Here is a 25886-nt window from a genome sequence, read left to right as displayed (position 1 = left end):
GGGTTTTCTTTAACCTTTTATCATCTTGAGCAATAGACTCAACTGTATTACACTCCCTGGTACACACTTTCTCCTCAAATACATTTTGAATTTTGCTTTTCTCAGCATGCTCATTTTCATTATAAATTTACATAAAAGTGAACTCTAATAACACACGACAGAGTCAGTACTAGACTGTCTTGTAATCTCTGCCAATGCCATTGATCCAAAACTCTTTAATTTAGCCTCAGGCATATATTTTGGACAAGAGGGGGAAAGCAGCCACATTCTTTGGCAAAATATCATAAGAATGATCTCTAAGGCACTTTCTTTTCCAAAACATACTGAACCAGGCTGTCATAATCTGCATTGCTCTTAGCACCATGCTGATTAAAATAGTCCATTTAAAACTCATTAAATCATTTAACTGCTTTCCAAATACAAAGCCACAAAGTCCACATTCCACCAACAAGCAGATTGGTCAGACCTGTCACAGCAATATTACACTACTCCTGGTAGCAACTAGTCTTAGGGTTTCTATTGCTGTGATGAAACACTAGACCAGACAACAAGTTGGGGAAGAAAGGCTTTATTTGGCTTATGCTTCCACATCACTGAATGAAGTCAGGACAAGAACTCAAACAGAGCAGGAATATTGAGGCAGGAGCTGATGCTGAGGCCATGGAGGAATGGGGCTTACTTGTTTATGCCTCTGGGCTTGCTCAGCCAGCATTCTTATAGAATCCAAGACCACCAGCTCAGAAATAGCATTACCCACCAAGAACTGGGCCCTCTACATCAATCACTAATTCAGAACTGGGCCCTCTACATCAATCACTAATTCAGAAAATGTTTACAGCTAGATCTTATGGCAGCATTTTCTCAATCGAGGGTCCTTCCCCTCTGAAGACTATAGCTTGTGTCAAGTTGATATAAAACTAGCCAGGTCAGTGAGGTAGTATCATAAAAGAAGAGCACTGAGCAGATTTCTTTGAGTAATAAATTATTGAAAAAAATTAATATAAGGAATTCATTCTCTTTGTAGTTACACCTTCCTCAGCCTAGAAATAGAGGGGATGGCCTTGGTCCTGTCTCAAAGTGATGTGCCAGACTTCATTGACTCCTCATAGAAATCCTTAACTTCTCTGAGAAGTGGATGAGGTGGTGTTGGGGGAAGGTAGAGACAACAGGAGAAGGGAAGAGAGTCATGGGTTGCTATGAAAAATGAGAAAAGATTGTTTTAAAATTTGAAAAGATGAAAAAAATAAAAGAATTAAAATTTACCTGGCGTGATGGTGCATGTCTTTAATCCCACATGTCAGGATTAAAGAGGCAGAGGCAAAGACAGAGACTGATGGAACTCTTGAGTCCAAGGCTAGAATGGTCTACAGAGTGAGTTCCAGCACAGCCAGGACTATTTTACAGAGAAACCCATCTTGAAAGGAAACAACAACAACAAAAGGAATTAAAATTCTCAAGAAAAAGGCCCCATGCCTATGTGACTGCCACCTAGGAAGACATTTCACACAGTTCAAACACATTATCACAGGGAAATTAACCTATGCTTATTTCCTAGCATTTGCTTCATTTTTTTTTCTTTAAAACTGGAGGACTATTATAGAAAAAGCATGGAGAAACTAAGTTTCTTCCTACTTTGTAATGGACCAAATTATAAAGTAGTGAATTTTTCTTTACCAATTTTAGTTGCCTAATTTCTTTAAAATACAAGAGAAATGGGCAGAAGATTTGTGTATCTAAGTGCCTTGTGACAAATATACTTTTTAAATTAATTAAAAACAAATATAGTACCTTTAAGGTACATTATGATGTATATTTAGCTGCCCATATTGATTTGTTTACTTTTGGATCTCAACAGTGAAGAGACCCAAAATTTTATGTTCAAAGCTATAGAAAAGAATGAACTCAGTAACTAATTGATTAAGTATAAAAATTTAAAGGAATGGTGAAAATAGAGAAAGGGAGTTAATTCAGTATGGTCTAATAATTCTTACTCTAGTTTTGGTTTGTTGACATTATCTTTGGGTTTAAGTAGAGAAATAATTTCATCAGAGGACCAGAGTTATGCATAATTATTCAGCCCTAGTCTAGGTATGGTCCAGTTAATCATTGACAAAGTTCTGGTATTGAAAGGTGTTTTAATAAGCCCTTGGCATCACTTGAGGTGATTTCTTCTAGGATATACCCTTATATTAACTGATAATTGTCCACATGACAAGGTCAGGGATGGTGGAGGGGCTCTGTCTTCTCAGAGTCTACTGATACTGGAACCCAAGATTACTGCAGATTTAAACAAAGGCTTATCTTTGTATTCAGCTTTGAAATGGGATAAGATAGGTTAACTAAACACTTCTTGAGTGGTTAATATGCATGCCTTCCAAATAAACAAGTGAACCAATGTAAAGGACATAGCCACAATATAAAGCCAGAGATTCCAAGTTTTCATGATGTTTCTAATTACCTTGTGGACACAAGTAAGGAGTCCACGTGTTTTAACAAAAACCATTCTTACTGTCTATTTTAATTAGCATTGTTTCTAATAGAGACAAAAGGAACTGCACACAAAAGTTATGACTTATCACCACTTGAAATCACATCATTTGTTCATTCCTTTATTTCTTCCATTTTAAAAATTTAAAGTTAAGAGCATAAATGGTAGGTTTTATTTTATTAGCTATTATGTCTCAAATCCTAGAAGATTGTTTGGCATGAACAAGTCAAAAATAATGAGTGACTAAATTAAGTTCTGATTTTTGTAGGATTTCTGTTGCTAAAGTGAAATACCATAAGCAAAAGTTGAGGAAGAAAAGGTTTATTCTGCTTAAGCTCTCATATCACAGTTCATAATCACAGTAAGTCAGTACAGAAACTCAAATAGGGCAAGAACCTGAAGCCAGGAGTTGGTTCAAAAGCCATGGAGTGATGCTACTTACTGGCTTGTGTAGCAGGATATCTTTTGAGCCACCAACCAGCTGCCAAATCATGACATGGAGACTTCTTATTAGGAATGCTCAGCCTTAGCTTATGCTCATTTCTGGGTAGCTTTTATTCAACTTAAATTAACCTGTTTCTCTTCATCTACATTTTGCCTTGGGACTTTTTACCTTTCTTTCATTCTTTATGTCCTACTCCATGTTTGGCTGGTTGGCAGCTACATGGTTAGCCCTAGGCATCACTATTTCTTTCTCCCTCATTCTTGTCTCTCTCCTCTTTTCTCTCTTCTTGATTCAAGATTTCTTCTCCTACTTATTCTCTCTACCCAGCAGCCCTGCCTATCCTTCTACTGACTAGCTATTGGCTGTTCAGCTTTTTGTTAGACTAATCACGTGCCTTAGGTAGACAAGGTGAAACAGCAACACATCTTTACATAATTTACATAATTAAATGCATCATAATTAAATGTAACACATATAGTTAAACAAATATTCCACAACAGGCTTGCTTCCCCTAGCTTGCTCAACCTGCTTTCTTGTAGAACCCAGAACCACCAGCCAAGGAGTAGCACAACCCAAAATGGGCTGGGTATTTCCCCATAAATAACTAAAAAAAAATGACCTACAGCTGTGGGGTCCCCTTTTTCTCACAGTCCATTGAATTTCAATCCTCATGGACAAAGGGGCAGAAGCATTGACAGGGAGCTTGTATATGATTAGTGAACATGACAGAAATAGCCTTCAGGGAGACTGCTTCAGTGAGACACTTTTAACATTATTCCAGAGTATAGGGGATATATGTGATTGGGAATGGTAGCTGGAAAATTGTCTAATTTGTGTTAAACAGCACACCCCTAACTTAAAGCTCCTAGTACAAGTCTTAGTTATCTGTGGAAGCATGGTCCTATTGTAAAACTCCTAGCACAATATCTAATTTCCATATGAGCAGCAGAGGGAAACCTTCTGTAGGGAACTGTGTCAAGGGTTATACTAGAGATAAATCAGGCATCCAGGCCTAAAGACAGTCTCCAAATAAGGTCATGTAAAGAAGAGGGCCCCTTTCACTGGAGGATGGCAAGGTTCCTCCATGTTATTGATTTTGGAGAGGGCTGCCAGACCATGGTAGATTGCAATCTCTGACCAACAAGGACAACTAGCATATAGCCTGATGCTATGGAGACATTTCTCAATTGATAGTTCCTTCTTTCACATGACTCTAACTTGTGTCAAGTTGAAGTAAAACTATCACACATGAGTTCAATTATGAACCTAAATATTCTTTGTATGCAATGTAATGTGACTTCTGGCATACAATTTGTAATACTTTTATTGACTAAAGGAAAACGTCTTAACAAGAACACTTTGTCAGGACAAAATATTATTTGTCATAGCATATGTTGTGCCTACATAATGGTATGTTAGCAGCATCCTGGACTCTTTGTAGATCACAATAGTATATCAGAAATCTATGGCCCTATATTTGTCTCAAGATGTTGCAAGATATTTGTTCCTGTGGGGAAACAATCCTCCAACATACTGAGAATCACTGACCTAAAGAAATACATGAATAGAAAATTAAAACTCAAGATGGAAAAAACACTGCTATTCTAGTAATGAGCAAGCATTACATTCACTTTAAATCTGTACAATGAGTAATATGTAATCACATGACTGTCTTCAACTCAAAAATTTCCTCCAATAGCTTAGCTAACAATTTATATTCCTCAAAATTATTTTCTTGTTGCCTTTTGGTGCTTGTTTGTTCCTGTTTTAATATTGTATACTTTTTGTTCATTTTTAATAGTTTTATGTTGCCAATGTACTTTCTTAAGTAATTATGTAAAGATTTACTTTTAATCTTTGCCTCTTCTTCCAAGTTATCTCTCTTCTCTAGAGACAGTTTTCTTATTCTCCTTTGTCTTTGTCTACTATTAAATTTCTACATTTTCCCAGATTTTCTTATAGGGTACACAGACCCTCAAATATTCTATCAAGATATTCTATGAACTTGTTATATAATTGCAAAATAGGTTTCTTTACTTTTAGAATTTCATTTAAAGGAAACTTATTTGCACAATAATCCTAAATACTTTATATTATACATTTAAATATTACTCTATGTTTACTTACATTTTAAATTTCATTTTCCATTCTAACCACAGTTTTCCCTCCCAACCCTCCTCTAGACCCCCTCATCTCCCCCTCCCATCCCCAGTCCACTTCTCCCCATGGGTAAGGGCTCCCTTGAAGAGTCAGCAAAATCTGGTACAATAGGTTTGGGCAGGGCCAAGCCTCCCTTTCATGGATTACTGCTGAGCATGGCTTCCCTCTATAGGGAATGGGCTCTAACAAGCTAGTTCACGTAGCAGGTTTGTATCATGGTCCTACTATCAGGGGCACCTCTGATAGGCTAAGCTTTATGACTGTCTCCCACATTTGGAGGGCCTAGTTTGGTCCCCTGGAGTCTCTGACACTCTCACACTAGTTCATGGGTTTCCACAAGTTTGGTTTGGCTGTCTGTGTAGATTTCTCTATCATGATCTTGACCTCCCTTGTTCATATATTCCCTTCTCCCTCTCTTCAACTGGATTCCCAGAGCTCAGCCAGGTGCTTGGTTGTGGATCTCTGTGTGTGGTTCCATAAATTATTGAATGAAGGTTCTATGATGATAGTTGGGGTATTTATTGATCTGATTACAGGGGTAGAACAGTTACAGCATCCTCTCTACTATTGATAGGAGTCTTAGCTGGGGTCATCCTTGTAGATTCTTGGGAATTACCAGGTTTCTTCCTAATCCCATAGCGGGGCTCTCTCTATCAAGGTATATCTTTCATTGTACTTCCACTGCATCCCTTCCCCGCCCTGGACCATCACATTCCCCCTTTCCCTCTCCCTTATCACCCACAGTGTCTCCAGTTTACCCAGTAGATATCATCTCATTTCTCTTCCCAGGGCAATCAGTGTGTCCCTCTTATGGTCCTCCTTGTTACCTAGCTTCTCTGGAAGTTTGGATTGTAGTCTGGCTACATTTTGCTTCGTATCAAATATCCATTTATGAGTGAATACATACTATGTTTGTCTTTCTGAGTCTGGGTTACCTCACTTAGGATGTTTTGTTTTTGTTTGTTTTTTGTTTTTATTTTTTTCTAGTTTCATCCATTTGACTGCAAACATCGTGAGGTCATAAGTTTTTCACAGCTGAGTAGTACTCTGCTGTTGTATAACTGTATCACATTTTCCTTATCCATTCTTCAGTTAAAGAACATCTACTCTAAATATTAGGTTTTTATTCCATAAAACTTGTGATTTGAGGCATTTGTGGGGACATAAAGCAGCTTAAATATACTCTTGGGACTGTCAGATATTTAAAAAAACATGTCCTTGAATACATTCAGGTTTGTTGCTTAAAAATTTGATAACTATACTGCCAGCAAGAGAGATAGTCTTCCACAGAGAAGAGCACACCAAATTCATTACCAAATGGTCAGCCATGAAAACATAAATAAAAGTAACCTATACAAACTTAGCTGGTTGGCTCAGCATATATAAAATTATAGTATATGTGATATATATATATATATATATATATAATACATATATGTATACTGTGTTTAAAACAGTTAATAAAAAACGAGGCAATGAATTTGAGAGAGAGAGAGAGAGAGAGAGAAAAATCTATATGAGAAGGTTTTGAGGGAGAAAAGGAAAAGAATGAATTATGTAATTATATTACAGTCTCAAAGGATAATTTTTAAATTGATAATTTGAAATATGAATTATATGTTTAGGCTTACCATCTTGGAATATAACTGTTTTAGCTTCTGATTATTATCTTTTTGATAGCTAAAATTTCAGATAATTACAATTTTATTGTGTATTATGAATCTGCTCAATGCTAGGCATATACTTATATGTTTTTGAATGCTGGTTTTCATTATATGTTCATACCATACGGAAAGACAACTAGTCTGGTTATCAAGAAATGTTGATACAAGTGAACATAATTATTCCTCTTAGGCCACTAACTGCTCTTATTCTATTTCATTTTGAAATTAGTTTTCATTGTTATCAAAGGAAAAATTACATATGTTAAATCTTCTTTATAGGATTGAAGGTGATTAGACCAGATGACATAAATAATTTCCACACATTTTATAATTGTATAATTAAGAATTGTATGCAATTCAATCTTCTTTTTAAAAGTAAAAAGGAATTTACAGTGCAAGCATAGGTATGCAGAATTACCAGAAAAATTTGGAAGCTGTTCATTTAGTTAAGAAAATTACAATATCTTACAGTTCACTGAAAATAATAAAAACTTAGTCTCTATTATAAACTTGTCAGAAAATATTCATGTTATATAAAAGGCAGTACAAATAAGTATCTTAGTTATTTTAATACAGTCCAATCTAATTTCATATACACAAACATTTAAACCTATTTTAATAAACTAAAAGTGTAACTTGAAATGTGACTCAATTTAGCTTATTAATTACTAAAACATATAGAAATAATTTGGTTAAAATGTCAAAAATTATATCTACTCTACTAATAATTTTGATACATTAGTATAATTAGCAGTACAGTTATTTTAAGCTATAGATTTATTTTTTATTATAATTGTAATGAATCTCTTATTTACTTTAAATTTCTTGGTTCAAGACAGTAGGAAGTAATGGTGATTATATACAAATCAATGTATATGAGAGAAAAAGTTACCAGTTGAGGAGCTAAAAGTACTAGTGTAGCTAACAAAAAGTGGAAGGATGAATCAAGGGAGATGTGTTAAATATAAGTTAGATATCTACTTTCTCTCCTAAGATTAAAACATAATCAAATATCAAGCAAAGCAAAGTGGTCAAAAGAATCAAATCATTAGACTTTGAAAACAACTGCTGAAACTGTAATAGAAACTGCTAGTGTTGACTGATTTATAGTGAGGCAACTGGCCATAGGTATGTGTCAGGACTTTAGGTTTTACCAATTGGTATTTTTATTATTCTTCTTATTATTAAAAATTATGTCAAGCATGACGACTCAAGTATATGATCCCAGCACTCAGGAGGTGAAGGTATATGATCTTGAATTTAAGACCAGCCTGGGCTTCAGAGTGAGAAATTATCATAGTAAAAAGGAAAACTATTCAGAATGGTGTATTTATAATATATGTATGTACGTATGCATGTATATATATATATATATATATGTAAAAATAATAATCATAAAGGACCATCAGTTGGAGACATGGAAGGGGATGCAGTGAGGAGATGAGGGAGGGCTGGGAGAATAGGGAAGTCAGAAAGTGATATAATTATATTTTAATTCAATTTTTAAAAATTAAAGAAAAAAACTACAGATATACATGTTGACCTGGAAATTTTTTTCCAGGAAAACTGTAAAAGAAAATTTGATACAAGAAATCTCAGAAATTAAAAACAAAATAGAATAAATTGGAAAATTACAAAATTGCCTACTACAAATGGTGCTGGCACAAAAAGTGTTAGGAAACTTATTTTCTCATACTTCAGCTGATCATTTTAATTCCATGTAAGTTTTTTGCACTACTGTATCTTATTGTCAAAATAATAGTAAGTTTTGAATAAAAATATAAAATTATGAAATACATAATAATTTGAACCAACTATTCATTAAAAAACACATAACAGATGAAACTAAGATTTATTCTAGAAATGCAAGAATTTAATAGAATGAATGATGATTGAATCATTTAAAATTGTTTTTAAAATTCTTATGTATGTATAACATGATTCTTGATCATATCAATCCCCTATTACTTCTTCCTGATCTCCCTATTACCTATCCAACATGTCTCCCTTAACTCTTTCTAGTTAACACATTCCCAAACTCCCCAACGTATTCTCACCTCCCTCCCAAGCTAATGGTGTTATCCATTTATTTATTTATTTATTTATTTATTTATTATTGTTGTTGTTGTTGTTGTTGCTTTACAACCAACTAAATAAATTTAGTGATTCCCACATGTGCACATATGTAGGATCATACACTGGTTCTTGTGCTATCTACCAATGGCTACCCTACCTTCTCACACACAATGTAAAGTGCCACACCATTCTTTAGCAGTTATTAACTTTCATTAGCACCTTAGCTTAGATTATGGCATCAAGAGCCCCTCCTTCCTCCATTCTGGAATATTAAATTCATTTGCTCTTCTGTAGGTCTTATATAATAACAGCAGCTGCTTTGAGTTCACATGTACAATGGCTATATCATGTCTAGAGGTCAGCTTTTCACAGCAGTCCTGCTCATTTTGTGACTCTGAGATTCTAATTAATCTCTCCTATAATAAAATGATTAGCAATTTCTAATTATAGTAAAAAATTTTGTACTTTCTTACAATGTAATTAATTCCTCTTCTGTAACAAAATGACTAGCAATTCTTGATTATAGTAAAATATTTTGTACTTTTAAAGTTTTTAAGTATTTGTATGTTACATGAATATGTTTAAATGATGTTTGAGTGTTATTATTGTCTGATCAAATGAATATAGAAAGTTATTACGAGTATTTAACCTGATGGATTAGTTAACTTGCATATCCATTCTTTTTATAGGATTTTATAAATTGCTTCATGAAGGCAAAGGCCCAAAACTGGATCGATTGTAAGTTTCTATTCATTGGCTTTGTTCCCTTCTATTCCTGTAAATGCATTTCTCAAACTACTGCTTATATTAAGGATCTGAAGCATAATGCCAGCCCTAAATTCTAAAGATGTTATAGAACATATTTGTTATAGTTCTTTTTAACAAGTAATAGCATGAGTATATAGTTTTATTAAGATATCCATGCCATATGAAAATATCCTGATAGCAATGGTTAATCTAAAGAAATAGAAACACATGGACTCTAAGGATTGTATCTGACTCAAACTTTAAATGCCTGTATATATTTTTCTTTTGTCAGTCATTCTTCAAACTACCCCAGTTTCATAATGGATAATTTTCCTGGGAGTAATTAAAGTTAAACATTCCAAAATGATTATTTTTTATTTATATACATAGATATATACATACATACTGTGTGTGTGTGTGTGTGTGTGTAAATGCATCAAACTTGTACTTTTTCTCTAACAGAAAATTAATTAAATAAAGGAACATTTTGTTTTGTTTTCTCTTTGTTAAAGAGGGATGTCTTTTTCAGACAGATAGGTTTATTGAATTTTGTGGTGGGTTGCTTGTTAGAAGAAGACTGCCTTATGATTACTCCAAATTTTTAGACAAAATGTTGCTGACATAATTTTTACTCAATCACCCCTTAGTACACACATTTAGTTTAACAATATTTTTAGCAAACTATAGAATATCCATCCTTAATACTGGATCTAGTAAAAGACTTTAAAGTAAATGTATCTTTAAAAAAAGCAAAGCAAAAATTATGGGAAAATATAACAAACAGGTATAATTGAAGACTGAGGTTCTTGATCAAAAAAGATCTGTCACAAACTAGCAATAATATTACAAATAACACTTGAATTTTGTTGCTCTTAATTCTCACTCAGTGAAACAAAAGATTAAGATATATGATCTATAACTCATTTGGAGCTTTGAAAATATTTGGGTCCAGGGTATTGAAGAAAAATTTATCTTCATCACCTTCCACAATAGAAGTGTAAAGTAGAGACGACAATTTGAAGTATCAATATTGAAAAATCTTAATCTTCATCTTTCCCACATATTTATACCTGTATGAACTAACACAAATACTAAACTACTGTGCAAGCAATACCATGGCTTTATAATTCTGTTGAACTGTTCTCTTCAGTAATATGCTACTAAGAAATAGCTGACCATAAGAAAAATGTGCAACTTCCTATAGCTTTGTGAAGAGATATATAGGATTTCTACATAAACTATTCTCAGTAAAGTAACCTAATATGAGCAGCTATTCAACTTAAACCTGCTGAAAATTTTGCTTATATTAGTAGGACTCTGAGGGAACAGTAAATTGGTAATTAGAGTGATTGTTACATGCTGGACTCCAGGGTGATTAATTTTTAGAAATGCAGCTATAAACTTACAGTGACATATACGACAGTTATAATTAATATGAGCATTTTTTAAAAGTATAATAGTAGGAGTAGGTTTGTCTTGACATTTTACAAAGCAAGGGTTGAAAGCTCAATAAATCTAAGTAATCTAAGGCCAAACTTCCATGTTCATTATACTGACATACTTTAAAAGTATTTTAAAAGTGCTGAATTCTTTTCTAGGTGACATTCATCATCTCATTTACACTTATATATAAAGGCTTGATTTATATCAGTTATCATTTACACTTATATAAAGGCTTGATTTATATCAATTAATGTACTTTAATTAAAACTAGTTTATTTACATTTTAGGTCTGCCCTTGCAGACTTAGGCTATTTGCTAACAAGTAGAATAAGAGGAATTGAGCTTCTGAGGTTAAACCTGTTATATCATCCATTGCATAATAACAATAAAATATTAACAAGTAGATGGAATTTTGATCTAATATAGCAACACAACCAATAAAATACAAAAGACCAAAGAAAAGGAAATACATTAATATATATGAGAAACATAGAAATTTTTCAGAGTAGTCTTGATAAATTGTGAGTTACAAGACTAAGTTTAAGACTGTAGTAAATATTATGTGTTTTAAATTCACCTTAAATTTTTCAACCAGAATTTTAACAGGATGTGATTTAAAGGTAACCCTTGTTCTGAAAATTCATTTAGGCAAAGTAATGTGAGAAAAAACAGAAAAATTGTAATATTAAATGGAAATACATATACCTTAATGAATCATAAAAATATTTTGAGTGTATGATATTATCCAGAAAAGATAAAATATTTTCATATTTTACTGAAAGAAGTTAGAAATACAGAAATAGACTAAATATACAAAATAATTTAGAATATAATGATGATAATAGTTGAAATCAATAAAGAAAAGAGCACTCAATAAATGATTTGGAGCAACAATCAGAAGATTTGGAAATAGAAATATCCCCAGATCTCTATTCTATATGATACACAGAAAGCAAGATGTCTTAGTGATTTGAGTGTACAATGAGTAAAACTAACAACAAAAGGAGGAAACATATACTTTTTCTATCTATGGCTTCATAATGGAAAATTGTATACATACACAGTGCCATATTCAAATGTAAAAGGCAGATGAACTGGGGGAAAGATTTTGAATATATATGAGAGACAGAACGTTAATATCATTAATGTATCAATGAACTTAAAAATTAATGGAACAATGGGAAGAAAAGCAAAAGAAATGCTTAAATGACTTTTGACAAAATAATAAATACGATAACTATAAGTAACAAAAAAGAAAAAATATTGCTATTTGTAGTGAGAACAACTTTCTAATGTTGATAAGTTGTTAGATTATTGTAAACCTGTGAAAATGTTATGATAATTTAAAGTCTACATTGCTTGATGTCCAAGCTAACATTTTATTCCTGTTTGATTTTTGCAGTGTCTTGGTTTAGAAGGCTCTTGCCCACATTTTTCTCTGAGGAAAATCGTCGTTCTTTGTCTAAAACTCGATTCTGTGCAATAGCCTGTACTAACCTGGGCCATGGAAATTGTGAGGGATGGCTTTGGCATAAAAGAGAGTCTAGAGGAATCTCCCTTTTCAGTTGGAAAAAATACTGGTTTATTCTGAAACACTCAACTCTCTACTGGTTCTCACATCTGAATGTAAGTGCACTAGGAAGCAAAGAAAATCCATTGCTGAAAATAGTACTTTTTGTTGGTAGTAAGGGTATACACTTCTGGCAAATGAAAAGATGCTCATAACATCAAATGTCAGGAACAAGCTATTGATACTACTTATTGCTTTTTTAAAAACTGTCTAAGTTGTCCAATGTGTCTAGTAAAGGTATTTTAATTAATGGCTTAATGGTTTTGAAACCAAAAATACCTGGTTTTACTTCAAGTCCTTTCACTTACTAACTTAAGAAGCCAAGCAAGTTGTGTATCTTTTTTAAAGCCTGTTTTCTTTTAAATGAGTCATAATACTTGCCAAAATTTTCATCTTTCTCTTTTGTATTGATCTCTTCCCTCTCAACTAGATTAATCTCACAAACAGTTTTAAAAGTGCTAGAATCCTTTCATTTAGATAAAAGTGAAATAAATGAGTTGCCTCTTACTGGTTATAAAGCCAACAAATACCATTTTAGAGGATGGAATTGGCAAGGTCATGAGTTTTGTTTTGGATGTAGTGAGTAAAGACACTCTGAAAGTTATCCCACTGGGGTGAGGAGTCTAGAGCTTTGATTAAAGCTTCAGCATTTGCATTAAAACCCTGTCATGTACAACCAATCTTCTTGGTACTATTCTTTATGCTTTCTGTTTTCATTAACTGCTTTCAAGTGTTTTCTAATATCTCTTCCCCTACTCTGTTGGAATAATTTTCAGGAGATAATCATGAAACTTTTATGTTTCTAGTTCCAAAAGCCACTTTCAGACTTCATTTTACTTGACCTTTCCTCATTTTCTTCATGTCACTCCTCAACACCTTTTATTTCAAAATTGTCATATTTCCTAAGACACGTAAGTTTCAGTTTTCAGGAATCAGCTGTAGCTTTCCTTATTGTTATACACATTTTTCAAAAGTTATTTTCCAGTTGATACAGAAGTGACATATAATTGTTTCTTTTTTTAGGGTTATAATCCCATGTATTACTCTTTATTACACAAGTTGTTGCACAGTTGATCATTGTAGACTTTTATAGTTTCTATATACCTATGACATTTCTCTGTCAGTAATTGTCGGTTTGTTCTGTTTTTTTATATTGTTGTTTTTGCTAATTTAATACTATATATTTTGATCATATTCTTTCCCCTCCACCACCTCCTCCTGAATTTTCCTCATCCTCTTTTGCCACCCAAATTCATATTATTATTCTGTCTTGAAAAGAAGGCATGGAATATGGTTTGTTAGTGAACCCTTCCTGAGCATGAAGGATGCCCTAGAGTGCAGTTGATATACCTATTGTCACTCCATTGAGAAACTGACTTTTTTCCCTCTCCTAGCAGCAAATAGCTTTTTGGTTAAGAGTGAGACTTTGTGCATACTTCTCCATCTATATGCTGAGACCTTTTCTGGCTTGGAATTGTGCAGATTTTGTTGATGCTACCAGAGTCTCTATGAGGTCATTATGTTTTTCAGCCCTACTGTGTTTGTAAAATCAACCACCTCTGGCTCTTAAAATCATTCCACCTCATCCTTTACTCTTTAATGGAGGGGTTTGATAATGACACCCCTTTTAGGGCTGAGTGCTCCAAAGTCTCTCATTCACTGAATGTTGTCTACTGTGGGTCTCGGTACTAACTGCAATCTATTACAGGAAGAAGCTTCTCTTAAGATTAAGGGATGCACTGATCTATGGGGATAGCAGTGTATCATTAGGAGTCATTTTTTTTTTTTTGCTGTGTTCATTTATGAGAATAATAATGATTTTTTCCCTAAAGATTCTTTACCTATCTTGTCTCAGATTCTTTTTTTCTTTTTTCTTTTTATTATTTTATATAACCAAGTCCATTTAAATGAAAACAAACATTTATAGACAATATTTGGGAATTTGGGCATTGTTCTTTCCAAACTACTTCCTGCTGGTAAGGGGCGCTGTCATATAATTATTTCTATACCCTAAATTTTTCTTCATATATTTGACACTTGTGAGTGCAATTATCTCTCCATCGGGCTATCTCAATATTTCTCCTATTCAGCATGTACAAAGAATAATTCATTATACTGCCCTCCTTAAAATGATCCTTTCCCGGTGGCTTTCTGATAAGGAGTTATCTTCAGAACCTACTTTTTTACTTCATACAGCATACCCATACCTAGTCTCACCAAAATTATCCCCTAAGTATCTATCAAATTCATCATTTTCCCTCCATTTCCACTGTCTAGTCCAAGCCATTGTTAGCTTTCAAACAATTTCAATAGCCTCCACTCTGTCTTGTTATATTCACTTTGGCCTCTCTCTAGTTTACCACTGTAATTAGGGGATCTTTTTAAATATAAATTTTGCCATATTCCTTCTACCTTATTTCACCCCATTTTCTTATTTGTCTCCTTATTGAAAACCATTACTAAAACTTTCCATTACTGTTATACGAAAATGTCCTTAACATGGACTATCAGGCCTTACATGAATCCTGTAACTCTTCTGTTATATCTTATACTATCCACCCTGTGGCTTTACATTCCAGCTACACTGACCACTTCTATTTTTTCTAATGTGCTTTTCTTTATCCATTTATAGACTCTTTACATGTCTCTTCATCCTTTGTGCAGCACTCCATGAACCCTGGTTGCTAATTTCATTAACAATTCAATCTTCCTTTAGCTCCTACTTCAGTGCATCACCCTTTTAAAATTTTTTTATTTTTTATTTTTTCTTATTTTACATATCAATCCCAGTATTTAAATTAAAAAGTATCTTATTTTACATTCCAAACTCAGTTTCCTCTCCCTCCTGTCCTCCCACTCCCCCTACCATCTCTCCATCCCACACCTCATCCACTCCTCAGAGAGGGTGAGGCCTCCCATGAGGGATCATCAAACTCTGTCACATAATTTGGAGTAGGGCCTAGGCCCTCCCCTATTTGTCTAGGCTGAGAGAATATCCCTCTATGTGGAATGGGCTCCCAAAGTTCATTTGTATACTAGGAGTAAATACTGGTTCCACTGCCAGAGGCCCCAAAGATTTCCCAGGACCCCAGCTGACACCCAAACTGACAGCTGGGGGACGTGCGTAAGCCTGAACTAGGCACCCTGAACATGAATATATCACCTCTTTAGGGAAGCCTTTCTTGATAATACTCTACCAATTAAACTCAGTAGCTCTCAGCACCATATAACTTTGATCACAGCATTTGACCACTTGTAATTCTTCTTTACTATTCTTATATTAAAACTGTCTCTTCCAAGATCATACACTTTTAAAAGTATGGTGTTTGTCTCCCCTGATGTCATCTAATGACTTCAGCAATTTATCTCCTATATATGGCACAATTTAAGTTTTCAAATATAGTAGTAGAATCAATGATTATTTGTGATAACAGAATTAATATACATATAGAACCATTGCACAATGTCTATAACCTAAGTCTTTAATGAATATTATTTCCCATCATGTTCATCTATGCCCTTTTTCTCAAACAATGTAGAATTTTTTCTTTGTCAAATTTAAAAGTTTTCAAGAGCAAGTGTGAAATAACAATTTCATATTCTGGCTAGACATGATGAATATCATATATGTTACCAATGTTGAAATTAAACAGAAAACCATAGTAAATTTATCCACCATGATGGTTTTTTTTTTTACATTAAAATATTCTTACAATTAACTTACTTACTATAAGATGAGTCAATGCAATCAGTGCTCTGGCACCTTTTTTTAAATTATTTGATTTTAGAGTATTTTTCTAAATGGTCCTTTATCAGATTGTCAGTAAAGGTATAGGTGTTTTCTCATAATTTTAATACTTCTGAAGTACCATTTTCCTTGTGAGTTATAAATATTGCAACCTATCAATAATCTGATCCCTTTTTATCTTTGAAGAAATTGTGACCCAGAAAAAAAAGTGGCCTGGTAAATAAGGGCAGATTTATGATGACTACAACTGAATAAGTTCGATATACATGTTAGGAGGTGTTCAGCCTTGTGTCACGAAAATGTCATACAAATTTGATGGGCTGCTTATATTATATAAAGGGAACAAGAAATAAAAGATTAGATTTCAAAATCTGCTCTGTGAAGCTCATATGCTAATCGATTTCATCCTTAGATGTTTCACTATTAGATGTTTTAGAAGCTTTGAAGTTGAAAATGCTTGCTACATGTAATCATCGTTCTATGTGAGACAACTGAAGGTTTAGTAACGTTCTAAATGCTGCTATAGCTGTTCCCTTTGCTGGCCTTCACTGATATATTTTCTTTCTGCTTTGAATGCCTTGATGATGCTGGGAGCTGTTTGCATATTTTGAAATAATTCTGTATAATCATTAATGTAAAATCTGTTGCTACTACACTGCTGGTTTAATAAATGCATGGTCCATTTGCTTTGCAGAAAGCTATTTCAAGTGCATGCTAAGCAAACTGCATTCTTTAATAAGCAATCTAGAAAAGTGTTGACTCTTACAACACTGGTGACCTAGCTCTTGATTTTTTATTTCAAGTTGTAGCTCTCTTTCTCTCTTAAATCTTACACTTATATTTTTTCATTCTTTAATAGGACACCAAGGCTGATGGTTTCATATACCTACCAGAATTCCGAATTGACTTAGCTCCACACTGCCGAAGAGAACAGTAAGTAATAATAGACTTTTAAATTCAGAGTTTAAATAGAGATATAACAGCAGTCCAGTTTATAATTTTTCAATTCTTCTTGTAGTTTATTTCCTGATTTTTCAAACAAGTAGTGTTCTGGGATTATTCTATATTTAGAATATATAATTAATAAATTCTATAGGATTAACATAATGATTAAAATATTTTTAAATTATACTACTCAAATTCATTATTTACCTTTAAATAAAAACTATTTTAAAATGTGAATATTTTATGTAATAATCATGATATTAATTTATTTATTTTTTAAAAGTCTTTCTAAGTTTTCCATAATTATAACTGTAAAAGTCAAAGCTGTCCAATCGGTATTATATAAATGTTTTAAATTAACATGTTAATGGGATGCCAGTATATAATTAGAAAATATTGATCAGATAACTAGAGATAACTAGATGGAATACTTTTTATTAAATAAGACAGATTCTTATTCTAGAATAGCTAGACTTACCAGACTTGAGAAGAGATGAACAGAATTCAAAGAGTCCAAGGAGGAGAAATAAATCCAATTAAAGAGATACTAAATATATATAAAAATAAGTTACACAGTGCAAAATCACTGTCATACATTAGTGAGAAGGGTAGTGATGTTATTATTAAATTTACTGTTTTTATATAAAATTCTTTTTTAATGATCTAAAAGCCTTCTTTTTTAATTTAATTTAATTTATTATTTTACATGTCGATCCCAGTTTCCTCTCCCTCCCTCCCTCCCTTCCACCCTCCATCACTTTTACCCTCTCTGCCCTCTCATATGCACCCTAACCACCCTCCCCTCCTATCCCCCCACCCCAATTCCATATGTAGGGCAATGCCATCCAGTTGGGGTAATGTAGATCTGACAGGTCATTTGAAGTAGGGACTAGGGCTTCTCTCCTGTCTCTACGTTAAGGCAGTTATCCCTCCATGGGGGATGTGTTCACAAGGTCCTTTTGTGCACCAGGGATACATCCTGGTTCCACTGTCTGCTCAGTCCTTCTGGCTGAGACCCATATTCAGGGGGCCCTGACTCAGTCCCATGCTGGATTCCCAGCTATCAGTCTGGGGTCCAGTTAGCTCCTCCTTGTTCAGGTCATCTGTCTCTGTGTGTTTTTGCAGCCTGGTCTTGTTCTCTCCAGCTGCATCTGGGTTCTAGTTTGACTCAGTGTTTATGTATGGGTGTTTGCTTCTGTTTGCAACAGGTAATAGATGAGGGCTCCATGGATAAGTTAGTTGTTAATCTCACTATGGGAAGGGCATTTATGGCATTATGGGAAGCTCAAATTGTTAGTGGCAGCAGTCTTGTAAGCCTCTAGACATGTCTTGGGGTTCAATTTTCTCTTCAAACCAATATTGGCTCCCACTTTTATGTTCTCCCTCTCTCTCTGCCCCTCTCTCTCTCTTTCATCTTCTATTCCTAACCAGGCTCAATCTTCCTGGTCGCTCATGTTTTCCTTTCCTCCCCCTCATTTTCTCCTACTTCTCTCTCCATTCGCTGCCCCCCCCACTTCCCCTGAGCTCTGGGGGACTTATCCCTTACCAGTTCTGTGAGGGACTTTATATGAATCTCTTAGAATACACCTTGTGTCCTAGTTCCTCTAGTGGTGTGAATTATAGGCTGGTGATCATTTGCTTTATGTCTAAAATCCATATATGAGTGAGTACATACTGTGTTCCTCTTTTTGTGACTGGGTTATCTCTTTCAGGATGGTTTCATCAAGTGCCATCCACTTGCCTGCGAATTTCAAAATACCATTATTTTTTTCTGCAGAGTAGTATTCCATTGTGTAGATGTGCCACATCTTCATTAACCATTCTTCAATTGAGGGGCATCTAGGTTGCTTCCAGGTTCTTGCTATTACAAATAGTGCTGCTATGAATATAGTTGAACAGATGTCTTTGTTGCATGGATGTGGATCATTTGGGTATATGCCTAAGAGGGGGATTGCTGGGTCCTATGGTAAACTAATTCCCATTTTCCTGAGGAACCAAAGTGGCTGTACGAGTTTGTACTCCCAGCAGCAGTGGAGGAGTGTTCCCCTTTCTCCACATCCTCTCCAGCATGAGTTGTCACTGGTGTTTCCAATTTTAGCCATTCTGGCAGGAGTAAGATGGTATCTCAAACTTGTTTTGATTTGCATTTCCCTGGTAGCTAAGGATGCTGAGCACTTTCTTAAGTGTCTTTCAGCCTTTTTGATTTCATCTATTGAGAAGTCTTTCTTCAGTTCTGTACTGTTTTTTAATTCTATACATATCTGCCTGTGTGTGCATGTGTGCACTCATGAGCACTAGGTCTTTTCCACAGTTGTCAAATATTCCTAATTTCCATCAAATCACCCCCACAAGAAAAAATGAGGGTGAATTCTTACCCATTTGTTTCCTCTAATTCTGATACATTCATTTTATTCTTTATATAATTTACATAGTTAAATACTAATAGAGCTAGCCATAAGCACAGTAAACTAATTGATATATATATATATATATATATATATATACTTCAAGTGCCAGAAATTAGAAATCTCCCATAGCCAGAAAGACCTAAATTCCTTGGGTAATTACATAAGGAAATTCAAAATTCAAAATCATTTGATAAAAGTTTAAAGTACTGTCAAATCAAAGATCGTATTAACTGAGAGCCACTTAAGGAAAAAAAATGTAGACTGATGATTCATAAGCCAAACTTCAAGAAAACATTTTTTTCTATAATGAATTCTTCTAAAGTAAAAGTCATATTATTTATGAAAATTAATTCCTATCAGTTTGTTGTTTTGTGCTGTTTTCTTAGACTTTCATTTTATTAATTCTTCTGTGACCTCTTGGGTGTGATTATGGAAGAGTACACCAACCTGATGGTTTAGGGAAAGTGAGGGAATCCCAAATGCACTATGGTCTATAGAATGGAAGGCCATATAATGCTACAAATTTAGTCATATATACTTACATAAATAAAAATTTTAAACCTATAACATTGCATAAAATCAGTTAATTTTAACATTTTCTAGTTAGTTTTCTCTACTGCTAAGTCTAGTTATGTGATCTAAGTTTTTCTTTAATCTGATATATATATATATATATATATAAAAATTCCCTTAAAGTGGACTATTATTGTAGTAGAAAGATGGCAATATTAATTCTATGCTATCAATATTATGCAACTCTACAGAAAGAACACTTTATGTGGGTTTTAATGTTGCAAATATATGGTACTTAATTGAAAATTACTATTTTAAAACAGATTAATTTGAATACACAATTCACATTATGAAATAATCCTTACTTCAGGAAAAAGTATAAGCTTTTTAAAAAGTATTCACATTATGAAATAATCCTTACTTCAGGAAAATGCCTGAGCTTTTTAAAAAGTAGTAAACTTATTTGTAGAAGAAAAATTTGTAAAGTAATACGTTTTTCAATGACAATATATGCCTTAGACATGAAGAAGAATAACACCCACCTTTGAAAATATATTGTGGGAAGACTCTTATGCTGTAAATTTATGAGTTATGTAAAGAGTAAGGGATATCCCATTTTTCACTGTTTATTTTGTATTATTATCTCATATATTACATCCTGACTGCAGGTTCCCTTCTGTTCCTTTCCTTTGGGCCTCCCACCTTCCTTCTCCCCCAGATCCATGTCCCCTCTGTATCCCCTCAGAAAGAGTAGGCATCCAAGGGACATCAGTCAAACACTGCATATGCCCATACCATCACATGAAGACTCTATGAGACAACTCAGCAGGAGGAAAAAGGTTCCATAAGTAGGAAAAAAACTCAGTGACCACTCCATTGTTACGAAACCCACAAGAACACCAAGACACTCAGCCATAACATATATGCAGGGGACCTAGGTCAGACTCCTATAGGCTGTGAATGTTATTTTATTCTTCCCCAATTCTCTTTTTTAGATAAGTTATACTCTCAACATAAGTACACTAAAATATCTAATTTTTCCTATCACAATTAGCTTTGATTTTCAGTAATGTCTTGAGTCCCTTATGATATATAAATGTTAAATGTCTGTTGGTGGGCTTAATTGTTGAAGTGTTTCAATTTGAAGAGATATTCAGTAGTTTCATACAATTTTATCAGATACAACAAATTCAAACTTACAAAAAAAGACAAAAAATATAATGCATTAAAACTTGGGGCAAAGAACACTGAAACATAAATCTTCTAACATTCTTATGCAGAAAATATTCACTAAATTTGATTTAAAAAAAAAAAAAACAAAACAAAACACGGTTGAATACCAAAAAGGATATTTACTTATGTGAGTCAATTGATGTTTTATTTTTAATAGCAGCGAATTTGAGCAGCTTCATACCAAGACTACACAAAATTGTGCATCTAATGTTTGATATAATTGCACAAGAAACACAAGGAAAAATTGTTACTTACTATAATAAAGGTCATCTGTTCTTGATACAGCAAAAGCACTTTATTTTACTACTTAAAATTTCCAAGACTAGGTAAATTATAGCAGACTATGATCATATGAGCTAAAGCCATCCTGCCCTGAATATGCCTGGTATAATCAGCATTTGTTCATGTGAAGAAACAATTCTTGAGAATGATGTTTGTGAATTTATATATACAAACACCAACTACAGAAGTATTGTTAGAATGATATTGTTTATATAAATCTTGTACTTTCATATTTTCTGGAAGTAGTCCACAGAAGTGCTATTCTTAAAGGTATTAGAAAGAGACTAGCTGGATAACTTGTGCATATTAACACCAGCAGTCTGACAGATGCATTCTTTGCCAAATTATTCAAAGTATTCTTTCTGGGGATTATTAACCACCTTCCCTCTACCTTGACTTGGGAAACTAAGAACTTGTAATAATATGTTCTATAAATCATCATTGATCATGAAGAACTGTTAGTAAGTCAACTTAAAGTAATTTAATATGAACTTATTTACGGAATCTTGAAACATGATTTTTGGTTATCCAAAAAGTTAAGAACAAAATTAACATATTAACAAAGTTCTACAGTAACCTCTTTTGAAAAGGCTGAGAGAGTGGTTACTTCAGTCTTTTCCCCTTTCATAAAAGAAACAAACCAAGATATTCTGACAGATTCACCATAGGAACATAAGCTAAAACTAAATACCTGAGTGAAAAATAGTAGCACTCATGTTGATGTCTGACTTAGGCCAGGGTGTCAATAGCAGGAAGTAGGCAAGTACGTAATACCTTTGTTGCTAGGTTACTAAGAGAGCTTCAGAAGTAAGGAAGGCAGTTATAACAGGAAATTATAGGATATGAACCATACATGGGTAAATGTTAGTCCAAAAATTGGTGTTTTTTGGTAACATTCTATTATTGAATTGGAATTTCGTATCTGAATTTAAATATATGCCATAAAACATCTCAACATATATAGACCCAACATGAATAATTGGTAACTTACAGACTGAACTAGTAAGAGAAAGTTAAAACTCCACCTCACGTTTTTATGCATTTAAAACAATATCAGAGAACATGCTTCATCTATAGTTTTTGCTACAATAAAATGTAGAAACCCACATTTTTAATTCAGTCTCAACTCTCCAGTACTCTGAAAAGGTGTTTGAAAAGTTAGTATGATGTTGCTATTGCTAGCCTTAAAATCTAGTTGAAAAAATCTGATCTTATGAAATCCCTGGTTCCTATCTTTTCAGTACACACTCTCTAGTTTGTGCTGGTAAACAATTGGCCTGTTATGTGATGTAGTACATCTCCAGGAGGGTGTTGCCCTGCTTCTACCAATGAGATGCCTGCGATGTTAAATGTAGTTGACCAGGTTTTTCATTTAGTAACTGGCAGCCTGCAGGACTTAAGGAAGCTTTAACATTTTTCTGAAGCCTGGAAGCAAGTGCTCTACTGCTCAGTTACAGCCCTACCTACAAATTTAAACTCTCAATTTATCACACTGCCGGAAAGTTTAAATTAACAAAACTTAAGGCTTCCCTTAAAAGAAGTAATTTGGTTTTAAGGATTTAAGTGTATTTTGTAAATCTATTGTTTTAAAAAACTTACAAAAGAGGTTTTCTTGATCAAGGTAAACAGCCCTGTTTTACAGATAAGTAAGATTAGATGTTTTCTACCAGTTCATGAGAATATTGCCTGGCACTGAATAACCATTTAACATTTATCTTGAATGGAAACGAATCAAACTATCTGTAAATGCATACTATTTGAAAGTAATATCCTAATAAATGAAGTAATATCAAGATGATTCTTCTTTGCAAGAGTAAGATGAAATTGCAGAATCAGGATGATTATAGAAAAAAATAAACATTTTCTGTGTGTGTTGAAGTGGATATCAGAAAACTGTCAACCTTGTAAAGTAACTTATAAACTACAAGAAAGCATTCAAAAGCTTATGTTAGTAGTGATATGGTCCCTTTATATTACATTTACTAGAAAATACTGTGATAGGAGGTATAAAAGAGTTTGGTTTTTACCAAAAGAAAGTAGATGTTATAAATATCATATAATATTACAGTGTGCTTTATATTACATCAATTACATTCAAATTGGTGCTCTCAGAGTTCTGTCTTATTTTTAAAATCTTCTTTTTTGTCTTTATTTGCATCATTTTCTACTAGAAACTATATATCATATGCAAGGAGACTTAAATCATGAAATACATGAATTAATGAATGAGAGGTATATAGAAGTTTTCTGCTAATTCTAATAACATTTAAAAAACATGAAAACAGCATGCAAGAAAAGTATACGAATTGGAATTATATTAGTATATAATTGCTAATGATATTAATGAATAAATTAAGCAAATTAACATCCTCAGAAAAATTCTGTTTTCTCTGTTAAGGCATAGTTTATATTATTGCCAAATTGACACAAGTCGTTAAGTACTGTCCTTCCTCCAGACATGTAGATAACATGTAGGTAGGTAAGTATGTAGATATATTATAGATAATAAATAAATGGGTGGATATAAATTACTTCAATTGCATAGACATATCATTTGCTTTTGAAAAGTCATAGATCAAGAGAAAGAAGTGATCCATATTTATGTTTCTACATATCAATAGAAAAATACTTAATGGAAATTAGAAAAACTATTTGAGATAAACTTAATTATTCTGAAGAAGTATAGAATCTGATTATTAATTCAGTTATTTTAAATCACCCTACTTTCCCAGTTTGCTTTAAAACAATAGTACTCCAAATCATTTTCCTTTATTCTTTTCTCCTATCATACATCCTGACCATACCCTTCCCTCCCTCCATCCCTAACAGTCTCCCTCTGTCTTTTAAAAATCAGAATATTCTCTGAGTGACTGATAAAAGAAAATCAGTGTCCTCCTTAAGTTTCTGTTATTAACATATTATCTTTGGCAAGTTATTTAATCCCTTAAGGCTTCGTTTTACTAAGATATATATTAGAGATTTTACTAGATTACTGTTTCAGTCCTTTTAGAGTGTTACAATATTAAATGTTCTAATAGTTGTTAGAAAGAAAAATGAATTATCTGCTTTTTGCCTTTTCCCCATAGTGCTTTCCAAGCCACCCATGCAAGAATCAAGGATTTCTACTTTGCTGGTACATGCTTGGATGAGATGAATTAGTAAGTAGTTTGTGTTCATTTATTCACTTAATGTATATAGAAGAACAACTTTGTTACAGGTATGTCCTTCAATAATAGAAAATAATGGTATTTAAAAAATTATTTCATCTTCATCCTAATTTGATTTAGTGTATTAGAATGCCAGGGTGTCAGAATGTGAATATAAATGGTAATGTGAGACAGAATAAGACTTATAGAGAAGGCATGTTTATACTTTGAAGTGTTTATAAACATTCAAGTAAATAACTTTATTTCAAGAGGCAAAGAAAGCAGGTCAATACTCATCATAAATAAGTAAAATCCTGTCAAGAAAAAATTGAAAAAGGAGAGTAAAGAGCTTACAAAGAAATAGGTAAAATTACTTACTTGACCATAATAGTGTGAGTGGAATTGAAAACTAGTAGATATATTCAAATACCTTTAGGAGGTAAAAGCAACACCGTTTTTTTATGGGAATTGTAAGTATAGAAAGGGTAAAGGATTGTCAACTACTAGGTTTATAGCCTATAAAACAAGATGAATTTCATCATAATTTTCTTTTTTATATATGTTTTATTTAAATTTGAAACAAGCTTGTTTTACATGTCAGTCCCAATTCCCGTACCCTTTAATCCTCCCCTATTCCCTACACCAACCACCATCCCTCCTGCTTTCTGTTTCCCAGGGAGGGTGAGGCCTTCTATGGGGAGTCTTCAAAGTCTGTCATATCATTTGGAGCAGCACCCTGGCCCTCCTCCATGTGTCTAGGCTGAGGGAGTACCCCTCTATGTGGAATGGGCTCCCAAAGTCCATTCCTATATTAGGGATAAATACTGATCCACTACCAGAAGCCACATAGACTGCTGAGTCCTCCCAACTAACACCACATTCAGGGAATCTGGGACAGTCCTATGCTGGTTTCCCAGCTATCATACTGGAGTCCATGAGCTCCCCCTTGTTCAGGTCAGCTATTTCTGTGGCTTTCTCTGGCCTGGTCTTGACCCCTTTGCTTATCACTCCTTCCTCT

At 33.6% G+C, this 25886-nt stretch overlaps 1 protein-coding gene across 1 annotated transcript in view; it reads left to right on the top strand.

The window, feature by feature from the left end:
- The window catches only part of LOC127218429 (uncharacterized), a gene marked incomplete at its 3' end in the record, with an annotated part of 75249 nt that overhangs the window by 24996 nt on the left and 24367 nt on the right, over positions 1 to 25886 (top strand). Inside the window, exons 4-7 of the mRNA XM_051179447.1 lie at positions 9523 to 9571; positions 12426 to 12649; positions 17201 to 17274; positions 24809 to 24880. Coding sequence (XP_051035404.1) covers positions 9523 to 9571; positions 12426 to 12649; positions 17201 to 17274; positions 24809 to 24880 — 419 coding nt within the window. The remainder of the gene's footprint in view (positions 1 to 9522; positions 9572 to 12425; positions 12650 to 17200; positions 17275 to 24808; positions 24881 to 25886) is intronic.

The sequence above is a fragment of the Phodopus roborovskii genome, unplaced genomic scaffold (genome assembly GCF_943737965.1).
Source record: "Phodopus roborovskii unplaced genomic scaffold, PHOROB, whole genome shotgun sequence".
NCBI classification, from domain to species: domain Eukaryota; kingdom Metazoa; phylum Chordata; class Mammalia; order Rodentia; family Cricetidae; genus Phodopus; species Phodopus roborovskii.
The sequence above is the reverse complement of the archived record's forward strand: the minus strand, read 5'-3'. Positions and strand labels throughout refer to the sequence as shown.